Genomic DNA, 22,850 nt, shown 5'->3' with positions numbered 1-22,850 from the left:
GTGGGACAGATGGCTGCTTGCTGCCTACTTCATAGACCCTTGATCTGTGTGGCCAGTGCTGGGACCTCTCTCCCCTCTCAGCGTCCAGGACTGGGGGGGGTCTTTCTCTAGCTGGGGCTCCCTGAGCTGGCGGCTCCGTAGGAGCTTGGAGTCTGGGGGAGGTGTGGTCATCGGGAAACCTGTCTGGCAAGCCTTCCACTAGCTGTGTGACCCGGGTGGGCTGCTGGACTCTCTGAGCCTCAGGGTTGGTTGGTTGGTTGGTTTTTTCAAGTTTTATTTATTTATTTTGAGAAAGAGAGCACGAGTAGGGGAGGGGCGGAGAGAGGGAGAGAGAATCCTGAGTAGGCTCTGCGCTAAGTGCGGGGCTTGCTCCCACTGATGTGTGGCTCGATCTCACGACCACGAGGTCACGACCTGAGCCAACATCACGAGTCGACTGAGCTGTCCAAGTGTCCCAGCCTCAGTCTGCTCATCTGCGGTAGGAGCCCTGTGGCTGGAGACCATGAGATTGTGCCCGGTGTAGGGGGGCAGACAGCACTAGCTAGGGGCTCAGCCCCAGCCTTACTCCTTGGTTTGGGCTGGGGACGGACCCACCACCAGCCCAGAGCTCAGACTTGGTTCCCATCCACAGGCTTGGGGCCATGGGCTCTTCAGGGACCTGGGAAATCAAGTCAGAGACCCCGGGCGGGGTGGGGGAGGGGCAGGGACGGCTCTAAACATCAAGGAGCCATGCCCAGTGGAGCTCATGAGGGTTATTTGGTCGTGATGATGTCCCATCGCCACCTGGAGCTCAAGGAGGGTGTTTTTAAGGTGATTAGCTCGAGCCGGGGTGGGCGATGAAGGGGTCAGAGCAAGTGGCCCTGTGGGCGGGGCCTCTGCCACCCCTGATAGTCCCCACCGCCCCCAGTACCGCCTGGCGCCCATCCCCCGGGTCCGCCACTATTTCGCCTGCGCCAGCCTCGTCTTCGTCTGCATCCTGCTCGTTCACGTCCTGCTCTTGCCCAGGTCAGTTGGCGTGGCGGGACCGTCCAGCCCACTGGGGTCGGGCCAGGAGGGGCGGTGACCTTGTAGGGCTCACCAGAGGACCTGCCGGCGCTCTTGACCGGCAGGAGGGGGCTGGTTTTTGAGACGGGAGAAACCGGACTGGGGTTGTGGCCGCACACCTGGGGTCACTAGAGCTGATTTTTGTTGTCACTGACTGTCCGGCTGCAGGCCTCCCTCTCCCACACACGCCTCCCCTCCCCAGTCCCCTGTGGGCTTAGGGCCCTCTCCGGGCACACGGCCAGGGTATCAGGAGCTGCGGAGATCCGTGCTTCTGCTTCAAAGGCCCTGCTGGGTGGGGGGAAGGGTTGGGGGTGAGGTCACAGGGAAGGAGTAAGGTCAGCTACTTGGCGGTTTCGGGAAGGGTGGTCTGGCCAAAGGGTCCGCGAGGATTGGGGTTCAGTATGTGCCTAATAAAGACCAAATAGGAAGCACTTTTATATGGCACTTTGGTGCCGGACAGGAGTCTAAAGTCTGTGGAACCACGGGCCCTGCGTGCCGGGAGTGGGCAGCTGGACCACAGTTCTCAAAGATCCCCTTTGCTGAGTGTAGGCAGTAGTCTGGGAGGGGCAGGAAGTGGCCGGGAGCTGGAGAATTGGGGTGCTGGGGGGTGGGGGGGCCTGCCTGTGGCTTGGCCCTGGGCAGACGGTCCTCCAGAACTAAGGTCTTCTCCTCTCCAGGATGGCGGCCCTGGGTGTGTCCTTCGGGCTGGTGGCCTGTGTGCTGGGGCTGGTGCTAGGCCTGTGCTTTGCCCACGAGTTCCTGGTGAGTGGGAAAGCCCGAGCGGGCACCTGGCTGGGCCCTGCCCCACCGGCCCTCCCGCTGCCTCCACCCTTCCCCGGAGCCCTCCGTGCTCAACTTCGCCCCTCCTGCCTGGATGACAGTTTGCCGGGTGCTTCTCCCAGTAATCTGCCCTCCCAGGCTGCTGGTGGCCCCCAAGTGGCTGTGGCCGTCCCCGGCCCGAAGGGTGGGAACGTCCCTTCCGTCTGTGCACCCCATGAGTGCTGAGCTCTGGGCTGGGCACGGGCACAGCGCACCTGCTGACGGTCACTAGCGGAGCTCTTGGGAGCTTGCGCATCCGCCAGGCCGCTGCACCGTGGGCTCCTTGTCCGGGTGCTGGCGCCGGCCACCTGACCCCGTGCCTCCACAGAGGTGCTGCCCCGCCCGAGGGACACTGCAGGCCATCTCCGAGAGGGTGGAGACCCAGCCCCTGCTGCGGCTGTCCCTGGCCATCCTGACCATTGGCAGTCTGCTCAGCATCGCCATCGTCAACCTGGTGGGTTCCGGGGGTGGGAGAGGCGGGCCCTGGCAAGGACCCCTCGAGCCTGCGCACGCTTCCCGGGTGGAGGGGGCCAGTGTTTGACCCTGGGAAGCTTCAGATTCTCGAATCCCATCATCCTGTTGCCTGAGAGCTGCATCTGGTGTAGCCCCTGCAGAGCGCAGCGGGCAGGCTCTGGGAGGTTCCCGAGGCAGGCCCGGTTTGCAGACGAAGACTTGGGCACCCCATAGAGCTTCTGTGGCTAGTCCCACGAGGCCACAATGTCTTGAATCACCAGCATTTTGGCATTCTCTCCTTTCTTTGTGGTCCCCTGAGGAGGCCCTGTCTTTCTCTCTCTGAGACTCCATTTCCTCACTAAGGAGTGGTTCCCCGGGCACAGGCCCGAGGGACACTTGAGCCCCTGCTTCTCAGGCCTTGCTCGCGTGCTCAGTGCTGCAGACAGCACCTGTCCCTGCTGGTCCTCCCAGCTCTGACATCTAGAGCTAGGGTGTCTCCGTGTCCTGGAGACTCTGCGACCACCACACTGTGTCACCCGGGGAGCAGGGGGCTCATTGTCCATGTTGATCCCAGCTTCTCCCCCCACCCCCCACACCTCCCACCACCAGCCTCTGATGCTCTGGGGACAGTGTGCGTATGGCTTCATTCTACACCCTTCTCTCCCCCAGACCCGTCCCCACTGTGGAGCTGAGGACCGTGCTGGGGAATCGGGGCAGTGACTCTGGCCACACTCAGAGCTGGGCCGGGCAGATGTCGCGGAGGCCTCGGGCCCAGCCCTCCGGCCCCTCCCCACCCCCAGCCCTGCTTGGTCCTGGCAGGTCCTGGATTCCCAGGTCCCCGGACCACGCCTCATGGTGACCTGTCTCCTCTGTAGCCGCTGATGCCTTTCCCGGCCCTGAGGCAGCCTGCAGGCAACCAGAGCTTGGCAGATGGGGATGTGAGCAGCAGGGAGCTGGCCCCGTGCGAGCTCCTCCCGGTGAGTGCGGCCGGACTTCTGGGCACCGCGTGTCCCCACCTGGACCGCTCCCGCACAGCTCGGGACGTTGAAGGCACTCATCCCGAGTGGTGGTGAATTGGGAGCTGGTCTCTGAAGGGCAAGAAGGTTATGGGACAGAGGGGTGGAGCGGGGCCAGTTGGGAGATGGGGCCAGGGGTGGCTTTGATCTAGATCAGGGGGGACCCTGAGTGTCTCTCTTCTGGGGGCAGTGGGGAGCCACAGCATGATTTTGAGGAGAGGAACGTGGGCAGAGATGCACTTCGGGAAGGGCAGGCTCCTGGCCGAGCCGGAGGCAGGGAGGCCGCTCGGGTGTGTGTGTACCACCTTGGTCACGTCCACATGCCACCGCCTTCTTTCCTTTAGAGGAGCCCGTTTGCCGCAGGTAGAAGCAAACACACCGTGAAGTTTTAGACTCTGTTGTCTGCTTTGTTAAGAAGGGTCGTCAAGGCAAGAGGGCAGCGCTGCAGACAGGCCGGCTCCTCACGGGTCCCCCAAGTGGGGCCGGGGCTCCGGGTCAGTGTGCCGCGGCTAGAGGCGGCCCTCTCTGGTGACCCCCGGTCCGGGGGGTGCCTCGCGGTGACCGACGTCCCCCCGCCTCCCCAGTATTACACCTGCAGCTGCATCCTGGCCTTTGTCGCCTGCTCCGTCTTCCTGCGGATGAGCCTGGAGCTGAAGGTGGTGCTGCTGACGGTGGCCCTGGTGGCCTACCTGGTGCTCTTCAACATCTCCCCGTGCTGGCAGTGGGACTGCTGCAGCCACAGCCTGGCCAACCTCACCAAGACCAACGGCACCCTCAGGTGGGGCCCGCGGCACCCATCCCGACCGAGCTCCACGGCAGCACCTCCCTTTGGTTCCGCCGTCGTTTCGAGCTGCGGGACGGTTGCGTTGGGTCCCGTCTGGACTGGACGCCTGTGGGGTGGACCTGCAGGTGGCATGCTTGCCATGTGACAGGCAAGCGACGGTCTCAGGCCGCTATGCTCAGAGCTGGAGAGGGACTCATTTGCAGGTTCTCTGGGAGACGCCCCTGGTCGCACGGAGGCCTCCTGGGTCATCCGGTCTCTATGCCGCTCGGGGGGTGGGTCGGGGGGAGGCCTCAGCTCTAGTCCAGTCCCCCTCCTTCATCCGTGTCCTGGAGGTCCAGAGAGTTCTGGAAAGCACTGTTGTCTGACACTCGAAGGGCTGGCGTGTGGGTGCTTTTGGGGGCTCTCGGCCCCTGTGGGTTGAGGAGAGGGGCCTGGCTCCCCTTGAACTTAGAAGGCTGGAGTTTCGGGACCCAGAACAAAACCTGCTCCTGTGGGTCTGCGGCACCTGCAAACCCCATCTGCCAACCTGGAAGTCCCTGACTCACTTTGAGGACTCACCTGCCTGCAGTGCTTTTCCTGCAGACTTTGCCGTGGCTATCCCTGGGCATCCGGGTGTGAGCTGTGGTGTCGCCGTGGCGAGGCCTCTCCCACCTCCCCGTCAAACCCTCTTCTGTACAAGTTGATGCTGCCTTTAGCGTCTCCGCCATGAGGACATGAGCTCGGATGGCAGAGATCTCTGTCCCGTTCACGCCTTCCCGCAGGCTGGCTCTGGCCCGCCTCCCGCCGCCCCCTGCATCTGAGGACTGGGCAGGAGGCTGGAGATGACTCCTGCTTTTTCCCTTCGTGTCCAGCAGCTCCCCGTTCTGTCTGTGGAAGGACCCGAAGGCAATGATCAATTTCTACCTGGTTTTGTTTTACGTCACCCTCATCATGCTCTCCAGACAGGTACCGCCTGGGGAGCCCCCAGCGTCCCTTGCTCAGCTCGGAGAGAGAACTGGGATGGGGCGGGAACTTCCGCAGATTTGGGGCAGACAGCCCTGCAGGGAAGCTCTGGTCCCTCGGGGAGGGGTCCCTGCGTCCTCACCTCCCTGTTATCGCCTCCCATCAGGACACCAGTGACATCTGGTCACGTGGGTCACTTGAGAACTGAGTCGCGGCTGACTGGGACTCTAAGGCCACTGGGACTCTAAGGCTGTTGAGTGGGAGCCATTTGCTGGGGACAGAGGGTGGAAGGGCGGACGGGACGGCTCCGCAGCCCCAGGGTGATGGGCGCGCCCTGCTGCTTCTCGGCCTGTGTCGTTCTGCCCCTGCTCACCGCGGCCAGGACACTGATGCTCCCCCATCGTCTGCAGATTGACTATTACTGCCGCTTGGATTGCTTGTGGAAGAAGAAGTTCAAAAAGGAACACGAGGAGTTTGAAACTATGGAGAACGTGAACCGCCTCCTTCTGGAGAACGTCTTGCCAGCCCACGTGGCTGCACACTTCATTGGTGACAAGTTAAATGAGGTGCGGTGCAAGCGGGGCCTGGGTCACTAGGGCAGGGCGTCTGAGGGTCCGGATGCAGCCCCTGGGACCTCACGTCCCGGGGCCCTGGACCTCGCCCCTGTACGAGGGGGCCCACGGGTCAGGGTGGCTGTGAGGACCGGATGTACGTCCAGGCATTTGTCATCCGGACAATCCGTGTGGATGAAAGCGTGCGCTCTGCCAGTTCTGGGTCGCCGTTTCACAGATAAGGAAGCAGGCCCAATGGGTGCGGAAGCCAGGTCTCCTGTGATCTGGGACCTCCTCCCACCCCAGGGGCTCTCAGCCTCAGCCAGGAGACCCAGGGTACCGAAGGGCCAAAGCCAACCAGGGCCTGGCCTGCCCCAAGCAGCGGACTCATGGCCTTATTTCTGTAACAGCCCCCAGATGGGTCTCCGTGGAAGCCGGGCGGAGCGGCACCTGCCTGGCGCCCCCTCCCGAGTTTGGTGGGGCGGCCGAGGAGCCGCGTCCCTGTCTGTTCCCGGTCCCTTGCGGGGCCGGGGGGCCTAAGGTGGCCTGCTTCCTTCCCCGCCCCCACCCAGGACTGGTACCATCAGTCCTACGACTGCGTGTGTGTCATGTTTGCGTCGGTGCCGGACTTCAAAGTCTTCTACACAGAGTGCGACGTCAACAAGGAGGGGCTGGAGTGCCTGCGTCTGCTGAACGAGATCATCTCCGACTTCGACGAGGTAGGGCCTCCGGGCCGAGCCGCGGGGGGGGCAGGGCGCGGCGAGCCGCGTGTGGGGAGCGACACGCACGGCCGAAGGTGCACATCTGCCTCTCCTCGCTTCTTCAGTAAGTAAGTGTTGTTATCTTCTCTGGGACGGGCAGCCTGCGAAGATTAGATTTAGGTCCTTGAAGAACTCGGCAGTCCCTTATCTGTGGTTTCAGTTCCCCGGGTCAGCCGTGTTCCGGAAGGAGCGGACCCTCCGCCTGACGTGTGGTCAGAAGGTCAGCTGTAGCCTGACGCCAATGTCACAATGGCCAGGCCATTCACCTCGCTTCGTGTCCTCACGAGGAGGAGGATGAATGAATACAGTAAAGACTTTCTGAGCGAGACCATTCACGTAGCTTCTATTACAGGACGTTGTTCTGTTCTGTTGTTGACCTTTCCCTGCGCCTGACTTGTACGCTGAACATCGTAGGGACGTACGTGCAGGCGGGAGCACTCACCGTACAGGCTTCGGGAGTCTGAGGTGTTAGGCATCCCCTGGGGGTCCTGGAGTGGGTAAGGGGAGGGGCTCCTGTAGTTTGATCTCCAGCAAGTCTACACTGTCAGCTGGTTCAGAGGAAGTCAGTCGGTTTGGACTTGATTCTCAGCTGCAAGCAGTCGACATTCCTGGGTAGATACTGTTGGGCTGTGCTTTGTGCTTGGTCCTTAAAAAGGAGAGTCCAGGTGCCCCAGGAGGGGCTGAGGAGCAGACGGACGACCCCGGGAAGCCCGAGTCAGGAGGAGCAGGGCTGACAAGCCAGAGGCCGTGTCCCTGCGTGGACCGGCTGTCTGCCCACATGGGGAGGCTGAGCGTGAGAACTTAGCAGCAGTGGCGAGAGGGACCCCACCCCTTCTCAGACCCTGGGGTGGGCCGGGGCTGCGGCTGGGCCATACGGCTCTGTGTCCCTTCATCCCGCAGCTGCTCCTAAAGCCCAAGTTCAGCAGTGTGGAGAAGATCAAGACCATTGGCAGCACGTACATGGCAGCCGTGGGGCTCAGCGTCCCCTCAGGGTCTGAGAACCAGGTACTGAGCTGAGCTGGTGGCCGCGGGTCCCAGCCCCACGTTCGGGGGACTCAACAGTTCCCAGACCTATCACCTGAGTTCGAGGGGACACCCCTTCCTGCCCTGTCCTATGAGGGAGGGGCAGAGGACCTCACGACTCAGCCCGGGGCGGGGGGGCATCTGGTGGGGAGTGCAGGTGGCTAACACCTCGTGGAGGAGGGAAGACGGGGCACGGGATCCCACGGCCCCCGTGCAGTGCCCTGTCCCACAGGACCTGGAACGGCAGCACGCGCACATCGGCATCATGGTGGAGTTCAGCATCGCCCTGATGAGCAAGCTGGACGGCATCAACCGGCACTCCTTCAACTCCTTCCGCCTGCGAGTCGGTGAGGGCCCGAGGGTAGGGCGGGCCGGGCCACACCGGGGTGGGAGGCTGTGGTGGGTCCCGGAGCCCGGCAAGCCCACGCTCGAGTCTGTCGGTGCACCTGACTGGATGGTAGGAAAGGTCTGAGAAATCCCTCTTGGCCACACAACCCCAGCAACTGGGGAACTACTCTTTCTTTGCATACTGTTAATAAAGTTACCTTTGAAAGTTTACATCAGAACGTATCACTACAGAAAACGGAGAACCAGAAATCGGGCTGGAATCCTTAAAATATACTGAGAACAAAGCAGTTACGAGCCTGACTGCTCCGTGTTAGCTAACGGGGTTGGGGCTCAAAGCCCGTTTATTCTTTGCTGGGAGATGAGCGGATACTGGAAAAGTGATGACCTCAGCCTGACGTCGGGAGCGAGCAGCTGGGAAGAGGGCCGCCCAGGGAGCGCCTCTCCCAGGTCCTGAGAGGTCCTGTCACAGGCTCGGGAAGCCCCCTCCAACCTGCATTTCAGCTGCTGGTCGGTGCTTCCTGGGGCTGCCGCTGGACTCTGTGGCCTCCCGTAGGGGCAGAGCCTGAGGCTTTGCCTCCCCGACCTGCCAACCGCAAATGTCATCTTCAGGCATAAACCACGGGCCTGTGATCGCTGGAGTGATCGGGGCACGAAAGCCTCAGTATGATATCTGGGGAAACACGGTCAACGTCGCCAGCCGAATGGAGAGCACTGGAGAACTTGGCAAGATCCAGGTACACCCCAGCTGGGGAAACCCATGACCCGGGGGAGGAACTTCCCGGAGGGGGCGGGGGACCCAGGCATCCGTCAGCTTTGTGATTCCAGCCCGGACATGCTTGAGGGACACCAGACGTGTGTGTTCGGGGCTGGTTCCTGGCCATCCCTCCAACAGCAGGTGTTTCTCCTGCATCCCAAGAGTTTTGTTTGTTGTCCTTTCCTTTTCAGGTTACTGAGGAGACCTGCACCATCCTCCAGGGACTAGGTTATTCTTGCGAGTGCCGGGGACTGATTAACGTCAAAGGCAAAGGCGAGCTGAGGACTTACTTTGTCTGCACAGACACGGCAAAGTTCCAAGGGTTGGGACTGAATTGAGGGCTTCTGGGAGGTGAACATGCTGGAAGCGGATTTTCCATCCCTGAAGCAAGCCACAGGGAGCACTCGGCCCTACGCCAGTCACAGAGGCATTCCAGGGGTTTGGCCATCACTACCCTGACAAGGTGGCTGTGTGTGGCCTCCTTGGACTTGTGCTAGAGGATTTCTCGGAACGTGCACCAGACTCCAGCCCGAGGCTACCACTGAGCCTCGCCACGCACAGGCAGCTGGGACATGCGGATCCCCTGGGCACTGTGGAGATCTCAGAGCGGGAGCCAGACACACAACTGGCCATGGCCTGCCAGCCGCACGGGTGGGACTGGTCTTTTCTAGGTACAGAACCACGACAAGCTGTCCGGGATTGGTTGGGCACGCCTTTCTCCCAGTGGAGCAGCAACAGGGCTGTACGTTTCTCACACAGGCACCCCGGTAAACAGAGCTGAAAATGCGGTTTTCCATCTATGATTTCACACAGTAGGGAGAGAATAGCACAACAGAGGCTTGTTACTTGTCCTCTCTGGCAGGTGCTTGATTTAAATGGGTATATGATTAGTGGAGTTTTACCCTTTCTAATGACTTCTTAGATGCCAGACAAAAATCTCTTCCCTCCAGTGTGTTGTCTTTTTAACCACGTCCGCTGACGGCTTAGCCCTGCTGGGGCTGAGGAACACGGCTGTCACACAGCAAGAAGGCAGGGAGCGGCACAGCCCGGAAAGAAAGGCACGGCCTCTCAGCCCTTCCCTGAGCACCGTGTGTACTTGGAGTGCCCTCCTGCTATCCTCACATCTCAGTTCCTGTCCTGGAAAGGAAGGGGGTCTGTGTAGACGGAAGGCAGACACTGTAGTGCTCCCTTTCTCTTCAGTCCTCACAGCTCACTCGTAGAGCTTCAAGACGAAAAGCATGTCCTCCGCAAGCGTGCAGAAGAGGTTCCCGGATCTGGGAAGCCAGGCCGCTCAGAGCTGCGGAGACAGACTTGTTCCAAACAGGAGGAATCAAATCAAGTGCAAAAAGCCAGGTTTGCGAGAGGTGTCTTATGGTGCTGCAAGTCTAAGAGAATCAGAAGTCAGCCTCCACTGCGTTTCAAGGTTGAGGAGGAGCCAAACTGCTTGTTCCTGTTTCTGAATCAGTTTCACCGCTGCATCCCCAGAGCACACCTGGGGCTCTAACATGGCTGAAGTTCACTACAGAGCAGGGATTCCCAGCTGGAGTCCTCCAGGAACCCCCCGCAAGTACAGGAAACCTGGCCCATGGGAGACTTCAAAGGCTTACCCGGGGTTGCAGCCAAGGGCAGGGAGGACTGGACCTGAAGCCACTGTCCGCCGTCTGCCTGGGACATGTCCACGGGCTTATGAGGCTCAGGAGGGGCTTCTCTGGTTCGCAGAGGTGCTGGGGGCGCTAGTGCAGCTCTGAGGCCCGCATGTAACCAGCACAGAGGCGAACGAAGTATAAGAACTTGCTGGATAAAGGAATTTTGTGGCGAAAATTCTGTTAAGGGGAATAACCTTAAACTGTTTTATGCACCGACTTTCCATATAAAGGGCTGGTTTCAGGGGGCACTACACTGAAATGCGTCCACTTAACTCAGCAGTGACCAGGGCTGCTCAACAGGGCTCTCCTGGAGTGTCAGGGAGGTTCTGTCACTGATGCGATATAGACACACACAGCCGTGTTGGGCCTCTCTGAGGTGGACATATTTCTACTCTTGCAATATTTGAAGTACTTTTCTCTTCCGGCACCAGAAATCCCAATTAGGAGTTTAAAAAGTAGTTACCATAGATTTTTATTTCCAGTTCAAGCACTGCGCTCAGATAAAAATATTTTGTAAGTTTTTAGTTTTTCATGTGCAGACCCTAGTGCATAACTGACCATAAAAAGCACATAGTTTTGATTTGCCTGTTTTCTGATCCCTGAGCCCTTTCTTCACAGGCGCCATTCTGTCTTAGGACAAGCGTCTTTGCTAACACTGACCTTTTCTAAGGGTCAAGGGCTTGCTTAAAGGTGGCCTCCCTGACTCTAGTGACAATCGCACCTGAAGTTCTCTGGTTTACTCATTACGAAAATTTCCTAATAGAGAAGATCATTAACCAGCTTCTACACTGTGTATATAACAGGTCAACATACAGAAACAGGTTTTGAGAAGGTGCAAACAACTAGGGATTACTCTGTATCCTGAATATTTATATATCTGTAACATTTGTTTCAAAATGTATTTTCTTTTCATAAAGTACCAGTGTTTCTACTTTGTTTAGCATTTCATTCATTAAATTAGCAATCTGGAAAACGTGAATGTCCTAGTGTTTTGAATTTAATGTTTTCTTGGTTTCTAACTGAAAGGTTAAAATTAAACTCTAAAAACACTTGATAAAATGTGTATTTGAACAATTTTAAAGGTCTTCTAGCATACAGTTTTAAGTAGGCTTTTATTTTTTCAAAGTTTGAGAGAGACAGAGAGAGAGAGAGAGTGCAAGTGGGGGAGGGAGAGTGAGAGGGGTAGAGAGAGAATCCCAAGCAGACTCTGTGCTGCCAGCACAGAGCCCTATCTGGGGCTTGCACCCACAAAGCCAAGATCATGACCTGAGCCGAAACCGAGTCCGACGTTAACTGAGCCGAAACCGAGGTGCCCCTGTAGTAGGTTTTTAAAAGACTGGGTCATTTCTAACTCTCTTGAGAGAATCCCTTCTCTTTCACCCTACTTGTTCTTGCTAAATGTTAGTTTCAAGGTCAGGACAATAAAACTAACACGACTTCCAGCTGGGGGGTTTTACAGAAGGGCTACGTACAGTCCGCGCAGGGTCTTAAATGCGCCTCGTTCACTGAGCAAGGCTGCAGTGTGGCGCCTGTTACAGGAGGGGGCCACACGTCTCACGGTCTCCTGCTCAGCTGCCTGCTTGAGCAGCTGACCTTTGCATTTCAGATAAAATTAGATGACTATTAGGGCAAGGGACACGCTGAGGCACGGGTGACCCGTGAGAAACGGTAGAAGAAACGTGAACTTGAAGCTCCATGATTCCCTTATTTAGCTTATCCTTTTACAGCAGTTCTAAGTGACTGTCTCAAAAATGCAAAACGGCAAAGCAAACAGGACCGCCAGACAAGTCAGTGCTGTGACTTCTGGGGGAGGGGGAGGGGGAGGGTGGCACAGGGGAAACACCTCGTCCTTGCACACACAGTGTCATTCCCAGCAGGTATGCAGGGGACGTACTAGCAGATTCTAGAAGTATGTTAAGTGTATTTGTTTCCACAACGTAACAATAGGAAGGAAATCTCACTGGATGGGGATTTGAAAGAAATGTCTTTGCTCTGGTCCCGTCTGTGCCCCCCAAGGCAGCGGCCTTATCACCATCTGACCCAAACGTGCCCAGGTCCACTCTTCCTTTCTGCTCCGGAGGGCAACAGGTCAGAGTCCGTCCTATTCCTTCCTCACAAGGCCATTCTTTGAAGAAACCATCCAGATGAAATGTTTTGTAAGTCAGGAACTAGCTGGTTGTAATTTCTGAGGAGGGTGGCAAACGTGGAAAAATGAGGGACTTCAATTATTTGGGGGACTTGCTGCTTTTAACGAATGGTCCTGAAAAGGCTGTTTTACTTCCTAAGTGTTTCTCTATCACTTTATCCTCAGACCCAGCCCCGGGGAAAGGTCAAGGACAGCTCAGCTGATAACACGCGACACAGCTCGCAGTCCCGGCTCAGCTTTATTACCTAATAGAAGTCCAATCTCTGGAACATTAATTGTTCCAAAGTTTAATTAAAAACACAATTTACAAATATTTACTATCTTCTGAAAAGGATTTCCAAGTGAAGAATGAAAAAACTATGTACATAATATATAATGAAGTACCAGTTAGCTTCAAACCCCATCCAGTCCACACTCGGCAACATCAGTCTTTTTAGGTTCTTCAAAATCTGAAAGAAAAAGGTATGGCTTCATTCAGCACTTTCCCCCTTTTAGGTAAAAAGTAAAGGTGTCATCCAGAATAAGTGCTGACAGCCCTTCTTTACCACGTTCAAGGTTAAAGACTAGATGTGCTACTAGGGCATCACTGTAGCTCTGTCTGCAAATGTGTGAGCCCTTTATTTCCTTTATATCTTGTCTAAAGAACAAAAGCAGTTTCTTCACTATCAACATGCAGAGACAAAAACTCTCCAGTGTTATTTGAAAGGAGATGTCCCTTTTGCTCACGGCAGCCTTCCATTTTCCCGGAGACACAAGGCACGTACCTTCCGTTAAGTCTACGAAGTTGTTTTCCACGATGGGGGAGGGGATGGAAATCCCCATGGCCTTCCGAACCCCATACGTGCTCACGATATCACCTGGAGCGACTTGCTGTGCGAGTTCTTTCAGATTACTGGTCACTTGTTCAGCTGGGAAGGAAGACAAAAAGAAAAAGAAACACAGCTCTAGGTATTGAAACGTGGTTCCTTTAGATTAAAAAAAAAAAAAAAAAAAGTCATAGGAACACCACAAACTTGACCCTGGGACAATGGGGGTTCGCACTGTGCAGATCCACTTACATTGCCTTTTTTTCCGGTAACACAGGGCTGTAAATGTATTTTCTCTTCTGATTTTAATACTTTCTTTTCTCTAGCTTTGTGGTATGAATTAGTATAGAACATACGAAATGTCAGCTGACTGTTTACAGGTAAGGCTTCCAGGCAACAAAAGGCTATTATAGTAGTTAAGTTTGGGGGGAGTCAAAAATCACACATGGATTTTCAACTGTGCAGGGTGGGTGGTTGGGGTCAGCATCCCTAACCCCCACGTGTTCAAGGGTCAACTGTGTAAATGCAAAAATAAATCACCTACAGTTCACTTTAGCACTGCTTCACAGCGGTGTCCCTTCTCAGAAGTTTTTCCCTTTAAATATCCCCCAAGTCTCCTTTTCCCGGAGGTGCGACCTACCGAGATGCATTTCCCTGTAAGAGGGGCCCAAGAGACAGATCATGTTGGGAGGGGGTCTGGTGCTCAGACGCTCGTTCTGGGCTTCCTGGAGCTCTCGGAGCAATCTGGTGGTCTCATCAAGTTTCTTCTGGAACATTTCAGCTTCTGTAAGGTACGAAGAATAACATGCTAAGGAAAACAGGGACATACTTGGGTTCCACCTTGTGTAGTAAAGGGAGTCCTGTGCTCTGGGGTTTTGCTGTTTATTGCCTAGTCTTCTCCCCTCAAAGGAGTGATCCGCTCCAAATGAGATCACCACCACAGACATGCTTTACTACTCACTGAAGCATGGCCAGCCAAGATTTCCTGTGGTGAATGGCTATGTTAATCTGCACTAATGTGACATTAAACCTGGACTGCCTGGGTCATGAAATGACACTCACCTTCAGAGTCAAACACTTCAACAGGAGCACCAAAATTTGTTACTGCTTTCAGCGCTGTGAGCCTGTCCTGATTACTGGAGTCTAAACGCCCCTCTGGCTCTATTTCTGTAATCTGCTTAAAAAAAAGAAAAAAAGAAGGAAAGGAAGAAAGGAATTATTTCAGCTTGTTAAGTCCCGTCAGTGCTGCAATGAAACGTCAGTAAGATGGTTTGTGTGTGCAGGCCAAGCTGTCCCACCTATTTACTTGGCAGTTAGAGTTCTGCTACCTATAAAAAATGTCTCTCCAGAATACGCACACTTCTCTATAGTGAAATGATGTGTCATCACACATCACCTGTTCCATGTGGCAGCCACCTAAAAAGACTACAGGAATGAGGGCCTTGGCGATGTCTGCACCACGAAGAACTTTCGGGGACTGTGACAATGCCTCGCGCTTCCGAGGCTCACAGGCAGTGTCTTGGCCCCCGGTCCATGCACCTGCAAACCCACAGCAGATGTGCATGAGGTACTTCCTGGGTCTCTTCCCTGCCACAGAGCCAGGCTGTCGGTATGGCATGGGAGAAACAAAATCCTAAAAAGGGTGGGGTTTTGGTTTTGGAATTACAAGACTCAGAGTTTCCATAACCTCAACACTGCTTTTTAGGAAGAGATTGCCCCAGAAAACAAGTTACCAGAAGTCAAGGGTTCCCTTTAGATTTTGGCATGGCACTCCAGATGTGTATCTGAACCCCCGATTTCTCTAGCTACACGTGGGCAGGTGCGTGGAGGAAAACCATCAGTATATGCTTGCGGCTTGCCATCGGGGCTGGGCCCTCACGACCCTATTCCGTAGCCGTTCCCTTTTTACCCAGTTGCCTTTCCCATTCTCAAGATTTCTCGCATTCTTGCCCCCTCACTAAGCACATGACCTTGCCTGCTCCTCATTCCTTGAAAACATGGTTTGGCAGGTACCACATCCGCCTCTTTGACCTCCTCTTTAGGTTTTCTACCATGTCAGTTACCGGGCACACACCTGTCCGCTCTTGTGTCCCAGCTTCCCTCCGCTCCTTCAGCCCCCTGACGTCTACCTCCAACCCCACCATTTTACCAGCACTGCTCTGCCGGTCACAAATGCCACACCTGCCACTCTTACTGGGCTCATTTGCAGCGGCTGACACTGCTGGACTCCTTCCTGCATGTCCCTCTTCCGTGATTTTTCTACCTCAACTACGGGTCTTCTCCAAAGTTCTGTCCTTCAACCTTTTTTTGTTCCCTTTGTTTTGAAAAGAATAGTGTCTTTAATAAATGTATAGGAACATTTTCTTGACTTTGGTCTGAGTGATGATTTCTTGGATATGAACACAAAAGCACAGCAACAGAGGCAAAAATAAAGTGGGATTCCATGAAACTAAAAATCTTCTGCACACCAAAGGAAACAATCAACAGAATGAAGACACAACCTATGGAATAAAAGGAAATATTTACAAACCATGTATCTGATAATCGGTTAATGTACAAAATATATAAGGAACTCAAACAACACAATAGTATAAACACAGACAAATAAAAACATTTTTTAAACGGGGAAAGGACTGATATAGACATTTCTGAAAAGAAGATATACAAATGGTCAACATGTACATGAAATGGTGCCCAACACCACAAATCATCAGGGAAACAGATGAAAATGACAATGAGGTATCACCTCACATCGGCCAGGACGGCCATCAACGATGACGACAAAACAAGAGATGGCAAGTGCTGGTGAGAACGTGGAGAGAAGAGCGCCCTCGTACACTACTGGTGGAATACGAACTGGTACGGCCACTACTGAAAACAGCACGAGGTTTTTCAAACCGCCAAAAAAAGAACTACTACACGATCCAGCAATCATCCCATGTCTAGGTATACGGATGAAATCAACACACGTACACACGCACAGTGGAATGTTGCTCAGTCTTTAACAAGTAGGAAATGCTATCACTGTGACAACATGGATGCACCCGGATCTGTCCTTCAACCTTTAGCCAGGGCACGTGTTCTCTCAGGACAATCGCATTCACTTGAATGACTACAGTAACAGTCTCCCTTTATGCCAACAACTTCCGGATCCACACGCCTGCCGCCAGATCCGGGAGTCCTAGGCCTCCCCTGCAGCCACGTCTCGAATCACTGCCGCGTGGGGAACTGAAGGCAGTCGCTCTCCCACTGAGGGGAGCTCCTGTTCCCACCCTGGATGGGCGCTCACGATGCTATGATGTACCTCATGCACCAGGTCCTGTCGACTTTGGTTCTACTGTATTTCTCTTTACTGTAGATCTTTATTCTCTTCCATGTTGCCACACTCATCAGCATATGGCTGTCAAGCCCCACAGCTTCTCACCGGTCCTCTCCTCCAGCCTCTCTCCCCTCCCCGTGTTCTTAGAGCTTCCTGTCTTCAAGGGTGGACTCTCAGCTTCTCGGACCGCACGTATGGCCCTCTGTCACTAGACCCTCATTCATGCAGCCTCCCCACCTTTCCTCCTCTGCCCGGCACCCCAGGGTCACACACTTTCCACGCTCTCTGCACACGTGCCCTGTCCTCTCAGATCCGTTTGTCCCACTTCAGCATCTCTGCCCACTTCAGATGCCAGGCGCTGCTTGCTGGGAGACTGCCTGGCCATCCTTCTAGACCCCGTCCACCTGGCATCCCCTCTGTGGGGGATCTCCCTGGCCATCCAGAGCAGCTGGTTTCTGATCTGTGTTCCTACAACGTGTACATTTCCACGGTGCGGTAACTAGTTTGGGCTCCCTTGTGTACATGCTTGTGCACCGCACTGGCTACTACTACGCTCCCCACAGGCAAAAAGAGTTCTTTTATCTAAGGAGATAATAAATAATTTTCTTTTAAAATAAAGCATTATCATTTAGGCCTTTGAGTTTATCCTCCATTTAAATATTTTTAATGACGAATATAATCACCTCCATTTCTTTTGCTGTGTCAAGGGTCCTGGTCTGACCTTCATCTTCAGGTGATGGCTGTAAGGACAAAGAAAACCAATTTTGATTAAAAGATATATTAAAAAGGTAAATATCAAGGAAAATAAAAAAATATTAAGAGTTTCGAGGCAAGAAATAAGAATATGGATTACTGGAAATTATTCATTGAAAAAAAAATTTTTTTAATGTTTATTTTTGAGAGAGAGATGGAGTGTGAGTGGGGAGGGGCAGAGTCTGAAGCAGCTCAAGGTTCCGAGCTGTCAGCACAGAGCCCGACCTGGCGCTCAAACTCATGAACCATGAGATCGTGACCTGAGATGAAGTCGGACGCTTAACAGACTGAGCTACCCAGGTGCCCCTGGATTACTGGAATTTAATTTTTTATTTATTTTGAGAGTGAGAGAAAGAGCGCACACGAGAGGGAGCTGGGGAGGGACAGAGAGATAGAATCCCAAGCAGGCTCCATGCTCAGTGAGGAGCCTGATGCAGGGCTCGATCTCTTGACCGTGAGATCATGGCCTGAGACGTTATCACGAGTCACATACTTAACTGACTGAGCCACACGGGCACCCCTGGAATTTATTTTAAACCAAAAATGAAATAGATACAATAAGTAGCATTTTGAGAGTATTTGTGAGTCAAGAGTACCTATTACTGGTAACTTCAAGACTAATCTTTCTGTGCCTGAGCAAGAAGGTATGAAAGTATTTGGTAAATAGCACAAAAGTGCCTAGTAAATGGAGTCGGTTTTCAACAACCGGTAAGTCTATGACAAGGAGAAAATAGGAGGCACTCTAGGGACTATTTTGCATTAACAGAGCAATAGTCTCGGGTAGCAGAAGATTACTGTAAAATATTCAAATGCTATGGAGAATGTGAAAGCTTCCCATAATACCAGCCTTCAGAGATCACGCACATATTAACAACAGACAAAGGTATCATGCACAAACATTAGGAACGATGTTATCTTTTAAAAAGTTTTAAAAGTTTAAAAAGTTTTAAAAAGTTAAAAATAATGATGTTATTTTTTAAAAAGTTGTCTGGGTGACTCAGTTGAGTGTCCAACTTCGGCTCAGGTCATATCTCACTATTCGTGGGTTCGAGCCCTGTGTCTGGCTCTGTGCTGACAGCTCAGAGCCTGGAGCCTGCTTCAGATTCTGTGTCTCCCTCTCGCTCTCTGCCCCTCCCCTGCTCATTCTGTCTCTCTCTCAAAAATAAACAAACATTAAAAAAAATTAAAAAGAAAAAAGCTTTATTATGATTTTTTAAAACCAATTCCCAATTTTTAAAAATTATAAACAACACATCCTTATATATAACTTTTTAAATTTTTCTAAGATCTATTCTGAGAAGATCTGCTGGATCAGTGGACAGAGAAATTTCACATTTGAAATCTTTTGCCCTATCAACCAAATGAAAGATACTCAATTGTAGTTGAATACTACTAATTAATTCAGGTTAACTGATGGGAAGGCTAGAGGAAAAATATTTTTGAGTTGATGTGAAGGTGCGTGGTTTTAGGTCATGCGAAGAAAGCAGATAGAGCACGGAGACTGTACAGCTGTTCTCAGTGAGCCAGAGGTGCCGACTCAGCGCTGCTGACCGTCACCCCGGGACCAGCAGCCACATGTGCAGTGAGGGCAGAGGACAAGGCGACAGTAGCCACAGCCACTGGAAACAGTTAGGACCCTGAGAGACGTAAGGTTCTTCTAAGTATGGTGACAAGGACGGTGTGGAGCTTGACTCTCCTCTGCACCAGGAGGAACACTGTCTGGTTCTAGTCTGTGAGCTGTGGGTCTGCCAGATTATTAACTACGTCCAAGTGAACTAGAGACAGTCTACAAGTGTTAGTGACAGCAAAGAGGAAGTTTCTTATTTTGTTCCTTGGGGCCCCACCACTGTGTTCTTACCACATAAGAAAGAAAACGACATTCGCTAGCATTGTAAGTCAACTCGGTTTCAATCCAGTGAGCGAGACCCCCTGTTCTGTTAGGGTACATGGCACCAGCTGACTTGTGAGCAGTCAGCCCCATCCTGATTCTTATGTTCCCAAGATCGGGAGATAACGACAGTCTTCTGGCCCTCACAGACCCTGGTAGCTGGCTTACTCGTTTCCGTTCATTGTCCTCCACCCGCGGTCCACACCCAGGCCGGGCTGTCTTTCAGGGGAAGGCAGCCCAGCTGTCACCCTGGTGACTCCCATGGTTTCATAACACTCAGTGACTAATGCTGAGAGCCAATAATAAATTACCCGGTTCTTTAGCAGCCTTCTTACCGTCTCCAACTCTTGAAGGGTTCTAGAATGGCCTCCTTTTGTTAAAACATCCAGTAAACTATCTGCCATCACGTATGGATAATCCTGGCATGTGGCCAAAAACTCATGGATGCTGAAAGAGAGAATGTTGGGAAAGTCACTTCCATATGAATCAACTGTCGGCTTCATCTTCCCATCCCAGCCAACGGTTTCCACCAGACACGACTTAAATTTATACGCCACCGTGTAAAAATTTCTGTCTAGGTACAATAGCATACTTACAGCCTTACCAGTGCTAACTTTACCGTCATGAGAGAAGCAAACAAGATCAAGAACACAGTGAAATGAAATGTTCCTAGGGAAACCGTCAAAGAAAAAGAAGACTTTCTCAATGACAGAGGCGTCAGCTTTCAGTCCTGGACTTGTTCCTGCCCTTCACTTCCTCCCTAAGGTGACCTTACTCACCTCAGGACTAACACATACACGGGGTCTCAAAAGTTATACCTCCAGTTTGGACCACACCCCTTGTATATACACAGGTTTATTAGGATTTTAGAACAACATGGCACTCAGCAGACTGATGAACTGGTGACTCACCTGAAATCACTTGGAAGATCAGACTCTTCCCCATAGGTTGAATAGATTAGATCAGAGTCGTCCTTGCTGATATTTGCAAACGTGGAGTCGTAATGTGGAGCATAAGAACTGTAGGGTCCGTAATTCAAGTATAACACTGTTGACAGAAATTAAGTACTGCAATACTGTTCTTTAACTTCTGTGTCAAACTGATTTTTATTTTATTAAAGATTATTCCCTTCTAATTTTACTACTTCAATGACTGGTATAACAAATAGAAGGTACGTATTTCCCCCTCCTGGATCCTCATGAAGTCACAACTCAAGTGACTCCTCCCCCGAGGAAAGAAAGAACAAAAGTCATTTTGAATACTAGTAACTGATTTTTCAGTTTCTTCCGAAGTTAATAAAAGAGTTGATTCATACTGCAAAAATGCCACCAAAAGAGTTAGTAATAAAGCAGTAAGTGGTAATTACACTTTCCCCCCGCTAGCTGCTTGAGGGAAAAACCTTACCCGGAGTGACTTTGTTCCTTTTGTCCTCCTTGAACCCCTGCAAAGTATTCACTCCAGACTGAAGCCTTCCGGTTGTCATTCCCAGTCTCACAGGGCAGTAGCCTGGTTCTGAAACAGAAGACCGGGCTCGGTGTGGGAGGTGCACGTGGTAAGGAGCCGATAGGTGATCTGCAGGGTGTCTGCACGCACGCTGCTTCGTGCCATCCATGGGACTCTGTCCAGGAGGCTTTATTCACGTAAGAAAATCGCAGCTTAGCAAGGTAGGAATGTGGCCAGGCCCCAGACCTGGTCCTTTTCATTACCCTCTCCTGCTTCCTGGAATACTTTATAATCACGTGGCAGTTCACTTAAAAACAAAAATTAAGGATTTAAAAGTTGAAACCTGTGATGAAAGTAAACGAGTAGAAAAGCTTAGTAAAAGACTAGGGGACAACACCCAACTAAAGACAAGAACTCATGGTACATTCAGGAGAAGAATTAGGATCTCTGAGGCATACTTTCAATGCAGTGAGGAACGGTCCTTCAAGATGTGCTCTGTAAAACAGGAGCAGACCCCTGTAACTGGATGGACTCTGACATAAGCAGAACTGGGAAGGACAGTTGGTATGAGGAGAAAACACGATCTCCAGTGAAGAGTTCTGGTTTTTGCACCACGACCACCCTTGAACAGAGGCTATGCCACAGGTGATCAGCGTGAGGGAACGAAAGCACTTGCGAGAAACTCTGAACACCTAAATTGGATCTTCTCTCCCTCTTGGCGAGCAGTCTGGAATTTGGAAGAAGAACTTGGAAGTGAGCAGGGGCAGAGCTTCCACCTCAGACCAGTGCTCAGGCCTCTCAGGGAGCTGCCGAAACGTGAGGAGCCAGGGCAGCCTGGGCCACACCGACTCCAGGAGCTGCAAATGCAAGGAAGCAGAGCAAGGGCAGAGACAGACCCTGGACATGAAGAAAGGGGCAGATCTTAAGGGGTCACCTAAATCATTAACTGCATCCTTATCCTCTCAATTACCAAATTTTCACCACAGCTACACTAGAAAGAACAACATTCCCGATCTCGTGGCCCTTTGACTCAATACCATATAAATTTCACATAAAACGAAAAGTTCACATAAAAGCAAAAAGTGAGATTTGCTTTGCAGACAGCACTTTTCTTCTACGTGAAGGGAGAAGAAAAGCACCTCAAGAGTGGAGGGAAACGCTGAAAGACACGAAGAGGCTCCCCTCTTTAGTCCTCAAACGCATCCGGCTCTTCCCACTGCTTCAAAGTCTCTTACCTCCTATCCCCGCACTCCTTACTCACTTTTTGGGACCAACCTAAACGTCACCTTGCTAAGGAATACGGAAGCCTTCTCTGACCCCACCCGTGTCCCGTCACAGCTGCTCTTCTTCACGCGATTATTCTCATTGGCTCCTCCATTCCGCACCCCACAGACAAAAGGGGAGGGACTCATCTCTGTTCTGTTCCCTGCTGTACACCCAGCTCCACCTCCGGCGCCCACGACAGGCCTTGCCTGCAGCAAGAGGCAAATACTGGAGACTGTTAACTGAAGCGTCATTCATTTTTGTATCCCCAGTGATCTCTCTCGTAATGGCGGTGGGGAAAATGGGTACTTATAAAATAGCATGCTCACATTTGCGTATCACAATATACGATTTTTCCTCTCAGGTGAATGACAAAAAATTCTTATATCAAATTTTAAAATTATTCCCTATACTACTACCATTAAAATACCTGAGGGAAATAAAAAACATGACGGAGGTTCTAAAGCAATGCTTCCCAACCTTTACAAACTTTCTACCAACTACAGTGAAAGCCATCACGTCAGCAGGTTTTTATTATTCCTATATGGTACTGTATGGCAGACATATTCGTTCTAGTCACTGAAATTTAAGAAGTCAGTCAGATGTTTTATAAGAAGGTTTTGAGATACCTCCAGAAATAACTGAGCATACATACCATAATCTCTTTGAGCCAGAGTCAGAAACTGTAAAATTTTGGCTTTAATTGTGGGTCTGATATTCTGTATTAAATGCATTTAAATTCCAGACTTTTTTTTCCCCCTGAGAGAGACAGAGTACGAGCTGGGGGAAGGGCAGAGAGAGGGGGAGTCACAGAACCTGAAGCAGGCTCCAGGCTCTGAGCTGTCGGCACAGAGCCCGATATGCGGCTCGAACTCCTGAACTGTGAGATCATGACCTGAGCCGAAGTTGGATTCTTAACCAACTGAGCCACCCAGGTGCCCTGGGACTTTGTAGTTTAAAGAAAACTTGATCTATATAGAATCTACTTAAAGACGAAGTAAAGCTATTCATGCTATTAGCATGAAATACATGATGCCTAGCCAAGTTCTTTGTGGCTGACAATACGGTTGGATTTCACAGCACTAGGCCTG

General features: G+C 52.2%; 2 protein-coding genes across 13 annotated transcripts in view; one reads left to right on the top strand and one right to left on the bottom strand.

Annotated features, from left to right (window-relative positions):
* The window catches only part of ADCY7 (adenylate cyclase 7), a 59,952-nt gene extending 48,832 nt beyond the window's left edge, over window positions 1-11,120 (top strand). For 6 of the 9 annotated variants that reach the window (XM_086689466.1, XM_086689464.1, XM_086689469.1 and 3 more), the window contains 13 exons: window positions 908-1,005; window positions 1,722-1,806; window positions 2,192-2,317; window positions 3,192-3,293; window positions 3,917-4,110; window positions 4,968-5,061; window positions 5,469-5,624; window positions 6,182-6,328; window positions 6,471-6,590; window positions 7,271-7,375; window positions 7,626-7,740; window positions 8,351-8,475; window positions 8,687-11,120. In XM_086689466.1, coding sequence (XP_086545592.1) covers window positions 908-1,005; window positions 1,722-1,806; window positions 2,192-2,317; window positions 3,192-3,293; window positions 3,917-4,110; window positions 4,968-5,061; window positions 5,469-5,624; window positions 6,182-6,328; window positions 6,471-6,590; window positions 7,271-7,375; window positions 7,626-7,740; window positions 8,351-8,475; window positions 8,687-8,833 — 1,614 coding nt within the window. In that variant the 3' untranslated portion in view covers window positions 8,834-11,120. The remainder of the gene's footprint in view (window positions 1-907; window positions 1,006-1,721; window positions 1,807-2,191; window positions 2,318-3,191; window positions 3,294-3,916; window positions 4,111-4,967; window positions 5,062-5,468; window positions 5,625-6,181; window positions 6,329-6,470; window positions 6,591-7,270; window positions 7,376-7,625; window positions 7,741-8,350; window positions 8,476-8,686) is intronic. The other 3 variants (XM_086689465.1, XM_086689468.1, XM_086689467.1) reach the window with 3 other exon arrangements.
* Window positions 3,714-22,850, bottom strand: part of BRD7 (bromodomain containing 7) — a 46,436-nt gene continuing 27,299 nt past the window's right edge. The window contains exons 10-18 of one of the 4 annotated variants that reach the window (XM_086689478.1): window positions 20,458-20,565; window positions 19,965-20,100; window positions 19,365-19,500; window positions 17,096-17,152; window positions 14,156-14,267; window positions 13,734-13,877; window positions 13,052-13,195; window positions 12,672-12,736; window positions 3,714-10,239 (exon numbers count right to left, since the gene is read on the bottom strand). In XM_086689478.1, coding sequence (XP_086545604.1) covers window positions 12,681-12,736; window positions 13,052-13,195; window positions 13,734-13,877; window positions 14,156-14,267; window positions 17,096-17,152; window positions 19,365-19,500; window positions 19,965-20,100; window positions 20,458-20,565 — 893 coding nt within the window. In that variant the 3' untranslated portion in view covers window positions 3,714-10,239; window positions 12,672-12,680. Of the gene's footprint in view, window positions 10,240-11,234; window positions 12,327-12,506; window positions 12,737-13,051; window positions 13,196-13,733; window positions 13,878-14,155; window positions 14,268-17,095; window positions 17,153-19,364; window positions 19,501-19,964; window positions 20,101-20,457; window positions 20,566-22,850 lie in introns of those variants that run through there. The other 3 variants (XM_086689479.1, XM_086689477.1, XM_086689480.1) reach the window with 3 other exon arrangements.

Source organism: Puma concolor, chromosome E2, assembly GCF_028749965.1.
Source record: "Puma concolor isolate L17-30 chromosome E2, mPumCon1.1.hap2, whole genome shotgun sequence".
NCBI classification, from domain to species: domain Eukaryota; kingdom Metazoa; phylum Chordata; class Mammalia; order Carnivora; family Felidae; genus Puma; species Puma concolor.
The sequence above is the reverse complement of the archived record's forward strand: the minus strand, read 5'-3'. Positions and strand labels throughout refer to the sequence as shown.